At 36.8% G+C, this 12,240-nt stretch overlaps 1 protein-coding gene across 1 annotated transcript in view; it reads right to left on the reverse strand.

Moving 5' to 3' along the window:
• Cdc7 (Cdc7 kinase) overlaps positions 1-12,240 on the reverse strand; it is a 31,665-nt gene that overhangs the window by 17,966 nt on the left and 1,459 nt on the right. The window contains exon 2 of the mRNA XM_067779635.1: positions 4,381-4,603. Within this exon, the coding sequence (XP_067635736.1) occupies positions 4,381-4,603 (223 nt within the window). The remainder of the gene's footprint in view (positions 1-4,380; positions 4,604-12,240) is intronic.

A 12,240-nucleotide genomic window follows, 5' to 3' on the forward strand; every position in this document is an offset into this window, starting at 1 on the left:
CGACAGCTCTTTCGATTATACCTTGTAAATCTCTTCAAAGCCTTTTCTCCCGAGAGTGCTTTAAATTGTTCCAACGAATGAAAAATTTTTAAATAGTACCAACGAGGAAAATGGACCATTTCATTCAACTCCATTTATTTATTTTACGGCGCTTTTTATTTTTTTAAATAATTTACGTATATTTTATAAAAAATTGAAAATTTGGAATACAAAATCGCGCGATTTTCTATTCCAAATTTTCGCCTGTGGCGCTTTTTATTTTTTTTAATAAATTATGTTTATTTCATAAAAAAATGGAAAATTTGTAATTAAAAAATGTGATTTTTTAAAATAAATTACGTTTACTTCATAAAAATAAAATAGAAAAACTGGAATAAAAAAAAGGCGCGATTAAAAAAGATTGAGTCATTTTTTACTTATACATATTTTGAAGTCTGGTAGCCCCATTTTTGCTCAATTCACTGCGTTTTCTTGCATTTTTTTGGTAACTTTAATATTAAATTGTGATAAAACTATAAGCCTCCTGCGGGTGGGGGTGGTGTTTTTAGAAAGTGGGAGTCGCTTCCCACATTTATTTTTTTTTATTCTGACATTGCTGCGCAAAAAATTAGTACTACTAAATTTCAATACGCATTATATTCAGATGTAACTGAACTATGTGTCTATGTTTCACCCTCTACACTAATTCTATGTATTCTATGCGTGCCCACTATTCATCGCAACTGATTCAGCTATATGTTATACACAGCCATACAACAGAGGGTTGTTTCTCCGCTTTTCGGTACACCCTGTGCTGTAGCTAGTGGTTTAACCAATGCCGCTATATGGGTCTCCTAAGCATTATCTAAGCGAGGATAGGCGTTTTTTTACGCGCAAACGAAACGTATACGCGTGTAAAAAAACACGGCTAATATCCCCTGATGGATATTTTTCCATCAAGCTTTATATTTGAAATCATGGAAACAACTTAGATATAACATACAACTTTACAATCAATACGAGATTCTTGTGAATTGTCCACATATTTTTTTTCTATTTCATTGCTAACGTTTCCTGTTTTAGTTCTTGAAATTATTACTGCTCATATATGTATGTAATACTTCTATATTGCTACCAAGGTTGCCACACCCTGTTTTCATTTGGGACCAAAATTCATCGAAAAAGGACCAAATTTTTATAAAATACAAAACTTTAGGATGTTTCCATATAAAATTTTACTAAACATAGTGAAGACTTTCCTTTAATTAAAGCTGAACAAACAAATATATGTGCATGCAACCAAAAATGGTACTATATTTTGACATAGGAACAGTCTATGTCTTTCATCAACCAAACGTTGTGAACTTTGTTTCGGCCACAAAGCTCTTGGCTCTGGCATTATGTTGTTAATTGCAATGAAATAAAATGTATAGTGCAGTTAGGTTTTAGTAAGTAACGGTTCAAAATTTGTGTTCTGGTGTTGCCGAACTATGTATGTGGAAAACTCAGTATATCATAAATGAAACTAGGCAATTTTGTTAGTGCTATTTTTATAGATGCTTACTTTTTCCCTAAACGTTTAAACTTCATATCAGAGCCTAGATTCAGTAAATGTGAGTTTTGATCGCAGGCCTCAGGAGTTCTTTTGCATTTGCTTCCTTCTGTCTTCTTTTTTTTGGTTAGTCTCTTATTTCATCAACAATTAACGACAATGTGTTTTCCAACACTTTTCTTTTTAATGACTGGCATAAATTATATCCTGGGGGAAATGTTATTGTTCTGGTACATTTTATTGACTGAGCAATCTTTTATGGTGCGAGTTCCATTGAAGTATATTCAAAATTATATGGGGGCTAACGAAAGTGTGGCGAATTTTTGGGCAATAAATGTGAATTTTTACCTGAATGAAAAAAAGAAAAGTACTAATCGTGGCTACTGCCTAAAAAGGACCAAAATTGAAGAAAAGGGACCAGCGGACCAAATGGGGTTGGAAGGGAGCATTTTTGGTCCAAATGGACCAAAGTGGCAACCGTGATTGCTACAAAAATCTAAGTACATTCCCCAACATCAGAGTGCCGATATATTGCTGTTTACATGTTTTTCTTTTTGTATTCAATAATTTAAATTTTTCCTTGTCACACTTATGCTGCTACAATCACAAAAATTTTATAGGCTGTCTTGCTTTGATTTCGCATCCAAAACACATTGCGAGCATTTTCTATTAGCAATATAGGAGTATTACATATATGTTACTGCTACTGATTCCATTAATGTTGTTAATGTTAAAATTTATATTTTCGACCAGAATCCCTAAACGAATATAAACTTCGCTTACACAAACCAAAAAATTTTAGCATATAGGTAGTTCAATGCAAAATCAAGATACAGTAATTGCTTTCTAATCAAGAAACCACTTTATCGCAACCTTATTGATTTATTCTAGGGTCATGGATATAAGAGGTGAGGCTTAGGATTAAAAATTCAGTGGAAGTTTTAGACAATGACTACGTTTCTACAAATAATATTTTATCGATATCCATTGCCATTCTCATATTATATAATCCAATTCTCAAAATATTAGCAACGCATTTGATAAAATTTCTCGTGAATAGAGCTCAAAATTATATCCAAGCATACATTAAGAAAAATCTTTGATACTATTACTTCTCTACTACTCCACTACTCTTTTTACACCACCTTTCAATGACATGGGATTGGATAATACACCTTTTACTGGGTTTGCTGTTACAAATTTTTTACAGTTTTTTAACTGGGTTCTGATTTCGGCAGGAGTAAACAGTGCATAGAAAAAAATCTGCAACTGCGGATGCTATTGGCAGCTGGTACAGCAGTTCATTGTATTTTTACTTTGGTGGAGCCCAACGTTGGGCATACAAAATAAATCTTTAAATTTTTCAAATAATAAGTATTTGGAGTTCAAGTTAATGTTCTCGAAGCTCAGGGGTTCACGAGCCTGGTTTCACTCTTCTGAAGTGAAAAAACGATGTAACATAAATGTATGGAATAACAGCACAAACGCAGCGCGGTTTTAATAGCACCAATAAATAGCGCTTATTGTTATTGTCGTCGTCGTTTTCGATAACTATTGACAACTATCGACTATCGATGTTTGGTATTGGCAGAGACAATTTTAAAATAGATATGTTGCAGGGACCGAAAAATAGTGTGAAGCAAGCTTCACAAAACTGTTGTAGGTCACATTCACCACTCACCACAGCAGAATGTGTTAAACTACCACTGTCTGTATTTGTTATTTACACTTTTTATTCAGCTAATTTTTACTCTTTAAAACTCCTATCAATGTATTTTGTGTGCTTAAATTATGTTAAAAATTGTGTTAAAGTTTTTGGTGTGGTGAAAGTGATCTACTAGAATTTTGTGACGTTCCGCTGCTTTTCACTAAAGTTCGCGCCTGCAATATCTCCATTTTAAAATTGTTTCTGGTATTGGCTAAGCAATAGCCAATCTAAGTTAAGCAATCGCCCTCACACGACGCTGTTTTTACTGACGACAGAAGGAAAAATTGTAAGTAAAACATTTCTTTTTTATTAATTAAATATACAAACATGTAATATGCATTATTTTTTAGATATTCGAAATGAAAATAGAGTGCGCAACAGTTCGAGGTTCTTTTAGCTGGGCTAGAAAAAATCGCAGTTATTTCTAATTTTTTTTTCTATTGAGTCTAAGCTCCTGTTTATCATTTTCGTCACTAGAGCTCGCACTACTGTCATAATAAAACATTTTTGTAAAATCTTGAAATGAAATATTTAAACAAATCTCAAATCGCGAAAAAAAGATACAGAAATAGTAAAAAAAAAAATCGAACAGCTGATCCAGAAATAGCAGAGATGGTATATTTTCGTTACGTTTTATCGATAAATTGTCGTCGTCATCTCAACAAGCTTAGCCAATACCGATTTGGTGTCGAAGTGACGACGACGTCGATACGATGTGACGTCGACTGAAAAACGACTACGATGTGGACGACGACAATGACAATGAGGGTAAATTTTTTCCATTTCTTTTACAGAAGAATTTCTTTAAAACATTAGGGACAACCTGTTATATTTCAATGCACAACACCGTACCAAAAGCAACAACAATACCGCAAACATAAAAATAGCAAATATTTGAGAAGGTAGCAATTCTATTGAAAGGTAACATTGACGCATATTTTTGGTAATCAGTAACAGATAAAGATATCAAAATTAATAGAGAGCAAACAGAAATTTTAATTTAAAAAAATTCTAGCTAAACTATTTTTACCTTCTCAAAGAAAACTACATTAAAGACTTAAATAAATAGAAATAATTGTGAAGTTTCCGCCTTTATCTACTAACTTTTCATTAAGAAAAAGGCCTCCTTTATTTTACTTACCCAATTTTCGCCATACACTGTAGCTCCTTCATTATTCTATCTGGATGACTGGTGGGTATGTGATGTTTAATAGCGAATTTACGTCGCATATTTTCAGGTAGATTGCGTTCCTTCTTTAAAGTACCTAGGAGTACGGTGCTAAATGTGCCATTGCCAATACGACTGTGAACATCGAAAATATTTTCGATTTCAGGAATGCGTTGACGTAAGTCATTTATAGCCTCTATAAATATATTAAAATTAGGAAAAATGGGTTAGTTAAATTTTTTTGATTTTTTTAGTTGGGCCAAACTCTTTTTAAAATGTTTGCTATTATATTATTATCTTTGTGAAGTATGTTAGAAAGATTGATAGAATGAGAAAAATAACATAAAGACAATAAAGAATAAAATAGATATATTAAATAACAAATTTATGGATAAAAATTTGGACGAGACAAATACCCGCGGACATAAATATAAACATACGATTGCAACAACTTATTGAAGGTTTATCAATAGCGATAAATGAGTATTACGTAGCTCAATTACTGATAAAATATAAAAATAGCGAATGGGAAATTAAAAATTCAAATAAATGCTTTAGGCTGGGTTAGGGGATCAGAATATACCCGCGGTAGGTATGCCTGTCGTAAGAGGCGACTAAAATACCAGATTCAAGGGGCTGTGTAGCGCAACCTTTCAGGTTGCCAGCGCAATATATAGCTTCTCCAAACCCAATTGTCAACCTCACCTATCCGCGGCGAATCCTGTTTCACTAACAGACGAGGCTCTGGCGACCCCAAGCTCCTCATGGAACTTGGGGGTAGGGAGGGAGGGAATGGCCTGAAGGTTTAATGTGGCCACATAAATCGTTCCCGAGATGGTCGGGCTAGCACCTTAATGGTGCTATGGTACCGGAGCGTACCGGATTTGTATCCGGCAAAGGACCATCACATCGATAACACTCCCCAAAGACTTCGGCGAGCAACCTTATCGCTACAACAACAACAACAACAACAGCTGGGTTAATAAAGATTCGTTCAGCAACGTTAGACAAGCACTGGAGAAACGTGGCGTTCCGAAGCAGAAAAGGACTCAAGTCTCAGCTGAATTAGTTCTCTAATCAATCAAGAAATATTCCTAATGAGCGTAATACTGATACTGCTAATAAAGATTCATGTAAAATTTGATATGACTTGCTCTTTATATTATATAGTAACTAGCAGACCCGGCAGACGTTGTTCTGCCCTAAATTTGGCCTATCTGCATACATTTTAATAAGCTGACTTATCTTGTTTGGTTGATTTTCCGACAGGGTGGATAAATGATGTATATTGGAACGATTTTCCGTCATCCCTTGTCAAATTTGGTTTTGAGACAAACCGGTTTCGGCGTTGTGCCATCGTCAGTGTCGATTTTCGTTCTGATCTGTTGTTGTCGTTTGTCCTGTATTTATAGTTCGTAGGTATATGGAAAATCGTTCCAATATACATCATTTTAATAAGCCTTTTCCGTCTAAGTCTGCCCTACCCCTCTACACTTTTTCCTAATCTTTTTATTCACTCCTCCCTCCGTCTTTTTCGCTTCATCTCCATCTTCGTCTCATTCTATCTCTTTCTCAGTCTCCTTCTCTCTTTTCTCTTCTCTCAAGTTTTTCTCCTTCTTCTTCATCTCTCATTGCCAGTCCCAGAGGGTGGTATGTATTTTGTTCCAGTCCCATTCCGAGTCTCAGTCCCACTCCCAATCCGAGTATCAGTCTCAGTCCCAGTCCCAGTCCGTCCCTGGTATACTTCCCGGAAAAAAGCATCGTAAATACTAATATCGGCAAATTTATATACGAAATTTCAGGCAAATGGAATAGAATGTATGTAAAGAGGTATGTGTAGTTTTGCCAGGTTGGTGCGACTAAATCGAATATCACAATGAACCTTAGAGCTCTCAGAAATAGCCTTCATTTGATATCCATAATACACACACATTCTAGGGGTATCCAGGTCCATGTTTTGGCCTATATCTCGAGACCATAGTCACCCAGCGGTGTAAAACTTACTCTGTATTATAGCACACATCAACGGCTTCAATTTGATACCCATAATATAAAAACACCTTCTAGGTGTATCCGGGTCCATGTTTTGGTCTATATCTCGAGACCGTAGTCACCCAGCGGCGTAAAACTTACTCTGTGCTAAAGCATACATCAACAGCTTCAATATGATACCCATAATGTAAAAACACATTCTAGGTGTATACGGGTCCCCGTTTTGGGCTATATCTCGAGATCATAGCCTCCAAGTTGTATGAAAATTATCCTGCACCATAGCACTCATCAACAGCTTTCATTTGATACCCATACTGTATAAACACATTCTAGGGGTACACGGGTCCACGTTTTGGGCTATATCTCGAGACCCTAGCCCCCAGTTGTATGAAAATTATCCTGTACTATAGCACTCATCAACAGTTTTCATTTGATATCCGTATTGTATAAACACATTCTAGGGGTACCCGGGTCCACGTTTTGGGCTATATCTCGAGACCCTAACCTCCCAGTTGTATGAAAATTATCCTGTACTATAGCACTCATCAACAGTTTCCATTTGATATCCATATTGTATAAACACATTCTAGGGGTACCCGGGTCCACGTTTTGGGCTATATCTCGAGACCCTAGCCCCCAGTTGTATGAAAATTATCCTGCACTATAGCACTCATCAACAGCTTTCATATGATATCCATATTGTATAAACACATTCTAGGGGTACACGGGCCCACGTTTTGGGCTATATCTCGAGACCCTAACCGCCCAGTTGTATGAAAATTATCCTGCACTATAGCACTCATCAACAGCTTTCATATGATATCCATATTGTATAAACACATTCTAGGGGTACACGGGCCCACGTTTTGGGCTATATCTCGAGACCCTAGCCTCCCAGTTGTATGAAAATTATCCTGCACCATAGCACTCATCAACAGCTTTCATTTGATACCCATACTGTATAAACACATTCTAGGGGTACCCGGGTCCACGTTTTGTGCTATATCTCGAGACCCTAGCCCCCCAGTTGTATGAAAATTATCCTGCACTATAGCACTCATCAACAGCTTTCATATGATATCCATATTGTATAAACACATTCTAGGGGTACACGGGCCCACGTTTTGGGCTATATCTCGAGACCCTAGGCCCCAGTTGTATGAAAATTATCCTGTACTATAGCACTCATCAACAGTTTTCATTTGATATCCGTATTGTATAAACACATTCTAGGGGCACCCGGGTCCACGTTTTGGGCTATATCTCGAGACCCTAGCCTCCCAGTTGTATGAAAATTATCCTGTACTATAGCACTCATCAAAAGTTTTCATTTGATATCCATATTGTATAAACACATTCTAGGGGTACCCGGGTCCACGTTTTGGGCTATATCTCGAGACCCTAACCCCCCAGTTGTATGAAAATTATCCTGCACTATAGCACTCATCAACAGCTTTCATATGATATCCATATTGTATAAACACATTCTAGGGGTACCCGGGTCCCCGTTTTGGGCTATATCTCGAGACCCTAGCCTCCCAGTTGCATGAAAATTATCCTGTACTATAGCACTCACCAACAGGTTTCATTTTATATCCATATTGTATAACACATTATAGGGGTACCCGGGCCCACGTTTTGGGCTATATCTCGAGACCCTAGTCTCCCAGTTGTATGAGAATTATCCTGTACTATAGCACTCATAAACAGCTTTCTTTTGATATCCATATATTGTATAAACACATTCTAGGGGTAGCCGGGTCCACGTTTTGGGCTATATATCGAGACCCTAGCCTCCCAGTTGTATGAAAATTATCCTGTACTAAAGCACTCGTCAACAGCTTTCATTTGATATCCATATTGTATAAACACATTCTAGGGGTACCCGGGTCCACGTTTTGATCTCAAGACCCTAGACACGTAGCGAAAAAAAGGTAGACGTTGGCCGATTCTCAGACCTACCCAATATGCTCACAAAATTTCATGAGAATCGGTTCAGCCGTTTCCGAGGAGTTCAGCCTCTAAAACCGTGACAGAAGAATTTTATATATTAGATTGATTGCTATAAAATTATAAAATCCTAATGTTTTTAGTTTTTTTTATAAATTATTATTCATAATTGATTATGTGTGCAAATTATTTAGGTACTGGTATGTACACCTGTGGTAATAAAAATATCAGCAACAAATTATTAGCAAATGACATTGTATTTTATTTTTTTTTCCTGATTTTATAAAAACTTTCAAAAATATATATAAAAAACATCAAAACTGTTATAGTTTTTTTTGGAATGAAGAGTAACGAGGAAAGTCAGCAAAAAAAGAAAAATAAAAACACAAATAAAATGGTCATCACATTTTTTTAACGAGAATTTTAGATCTAGAGGAACAGATTTTTCGAATGATTCGAGGTTTCGAAAAGCTTCATGAAAAGATTTATATTTTCTTCTTAGTGTCAATAAAACAGTAAAATTTATTATTTGAATTTGAATTGAATAAAAAAACAATTATGCTTTATGCTAAGTATCAGTTTAGCATACCTTAGAAGATTTTAAAAGCCAACTTTACATATTTTCTAAACCGTTTTTGAAATTGTACTTCTAGTCTAAGAGCCCGTGACTGCCAGACCTTCGTCATTTTATAAAAGTTGAAATTTCGCCAGTGCATACTTCCAACTGAAGCAGGATCGTTGGACTATTATAAAACTTGAGTCATAGTGGATTTATCGTGCAAAAATTTTGCAGAAAAATAGACCTTTCTTTCGTCATTTTATAAAGACTGATTTTCGTATACGGTCTTCGTCACGATATAAGAAGCCACTAGCCTCATTGCCAGGCACTTTCCATTTCAAAAGTTTTTTTTTAAAGATTTTGTACTCGAATTTCAGTATAAAATTTCTTCAATGTTCTTTGAAGTTTAGAAGGATTAAAACTGTCTGGTTAATCAAAGCCACTATGGAAAGTGTCTGGCAATGAGGCTAGTGGCTTCTTATATCGTGACGAAGACCATATATGAAAATCAGTATTTATAAAATGACGAAAGAAAGGTCTATTTTTCTGCAAAATTTTTGCATGATAACTGTTAAAGCCACTATGACTCAAGTTTTATAAAAGACCAACGATCCTGCTTCAGTTGGAAGTATGCACTGACGAAATTTCAACTTTTATAAAATAACGAAGGTCTGGCAGTCACGGGCTCTTGCTCTATTCATTTTTACGAATATGTTTAAAAGTTTTTCAAATCCCTAAGTAACATTATTTTCAAAGTTGTTGCAGCATGCAATCGCTCGAAGGGCTTCCGACCACTGTCATGGGAAGTCTCACATTTTATGTTTTTTACCAAGGGAATTATAAATAGCACCTTTCATATGGAGTAGGTTTTGAAAGCATGTTGGGACTTCGTGATGACTTTTCAAGTGAAAGAATATAAAGGGGTAAATAAATAAGTCTATAATATAAAAATAAGTCGGGTTTTCCTTCCTGACGCTATAACTCCAGAACGCACGAACAGATTTCCCCGGTTTTGCATTCGTTGGAAAGATCTCGGGCTCCGTGAGGTTTATAGAAAATTCAGGATCGACATACAGGGTCTCGAGATATAGGCCAAAACGTGGTCCGGGGTACCCCTAGAATATGGATATCAAATGAAAGCTGCTATTGAGTGCTTTAGTAGAGGGTAATTTTCATACCCCTGGGTGACTGGGGTCTCGATATATAGGCCAAAACGTAGACCCGGGTACCCCTGGAATGTGTTTATAGAATATGGATAACAAATGAAAGCTGTTGATGAGTGCTTTAGTAGAGGGTAATATCATACCCCTGGGTGACTAGGGTCTCGAGATATAGGCCAAAACGTGGGCCCGTGAACACCTAGATAGTGCTTCTACATTATGGGTATCAAATTGAAGCTGATATGAGTGCTTTAGTACAGAGTAAGTTTTACATCGCTGGGTGACTAGGGTCTAAGAAATATAGGCCAAAACATGGACCCGGATACACCTAGAATATGTTTTTACATTATGGGTATCAAATTGAAGCTGTTGATGTGTGCTTTAGTACAGAGTAAGTTTTACATCGCTGGGTGACTAGGGTCTAAGAAATATAGGCCAAGACATGGACCCGGATACACCTGAATATGTTTTTACATTATGGGTATCAAATTGAAGCTGTTGATGTGTGCTTTATTACAGAGTAAGTTTTACATCTCTGGGTGACTAGGGTCTAAGAAATATAGGCCAAGACATGGACCCGGATACACCTAGAATATGTTTTTACATTATGTGTATCAAATTGAAGCTGCTGATGTGTGCTTTAGTACAGAGTAAATTTTACATCGCTGGGTGACTAGGAGATATAGGCCAAAACATGGACCCGGATACCCCTAGAATGTGTGTGTATTATGAGTATCAAATGAAAGCTGTTGCTGAGAGCTTTAAAGTAGTTTTCATTGTGATATTCGATTTAGTCGCATCAACCTGGCAAAACTGATAAATATGCATGCGAAGCCGAAATAAAGGCATGAATTAATAATACCCACATGCCCGCGGCCACCGTGGTGTGATGGTAGCGTGCTCCGCCTACCACACCGAATGCCCTGGGTTCACACCCCGGGCAAAGCAACATCAAAATTTTAGAAATAAGGTTTTTCAATTAGAAGAAAATTTTTCTAAGCGGGGTCGCCCCTCGGCAGTGTTTGGCAAGCACTCCGAGTGTATTTCTGCCATGAAAAGCTCTCAGTGAAAACTTATCTGTCTCGCAGATGCCGTTCGGAGTCGGCATAAAACAAGTAGGCCCCGTCCCGCCAATTTGTAGGAAAAATTAAAGAGGAGTACGACGCAAATTGGAAAAGAAGCTCGGCCTAAAATCTCTTCGGAGGTTATCGCGCCTTACATTTATTTATTTTATTTTTTCGATTTGCCTGAAATTTGGTATATAAATTTGCCTATATTGTTATTTACATTGCTTTTTCCGGGAAGTAGACCAGAGACGGACTGGGGCTGGGAATAGGAGTAGGATTGGGACTGAGACTGAGACTCGGAGTGGGACTGGAACAAAATACTGGCAATAAGATATCAAGAAGAATGAGAAAAACTTGAAAGAAGAGAAAAGAGAGAAGAAGACTGAGAAAGAGATAGAATGAGACGAAGATGGATAGATGAAGCGAAAAATACGGGGGGAGGAGTGAATACAAAGATTAGGAAAAAGTGTAGAGGGGCGAGGGCAGAGTTAGACGGAAAAAGCTTATTAAAATGTATGCAGATAAACCAAATTTAGGGCAGAACAACGTCCGCCGGGTCTGCTAGTAAATAAATAAATTTGAGTATTTAGAATTGAATTTTGGAATATTTTGGCCTAACACAAAGAACAGACAGGGTGGGGGGCAAATTACCAAATATAAGTCAAAACGATTGAGATAACACCTTATCCTGCTAATTACATTGCTGAAAATAGGAGCCTATGTTATCAGCCGAGTTAATCAAGTAATCACAGCTTTACTATATTGCGCTACGTTCTTTTTGTTGTTGTAGCCATAAAAACACTCCCCGAAGATCTTGGGAAGTGTTGTCGATGTTGATGGTCCTTTGTCGGATATGAATCCGGTACCTTCCGTAAAAAGTTTTAATAAGTTATAAGCCCATCTCGGGAATGATTTAATACATTGAACCTTCTAGGCCATCCCTGCCCACCCTTTAGTTCCAAGAGGAATGTGTGCATCTCGGAACACTTCTACACGACTTGCGCCATAGAATAAACTCTACATACCAAGATTGCACAGGGATGTGAAAAAACCTTAATACGTTCATTCCTTCACTCTTCATAATCTTCACAAACAGGCAAAGCCA

This window comes from Eurosta solidaginis, chromosome 4 (genome assembly GCF_040869045.1).
Source record: "Eurosta solidaginis isolate ZX-2024a chromosome 4, ASM4086904v1, whole genome shotgun sequence".
NCBI lineage: Eukaryota > Metazoa > Arthropoda > Insecta > Diptera > Tephritidae > Eurosta > Eurosta solidaginis.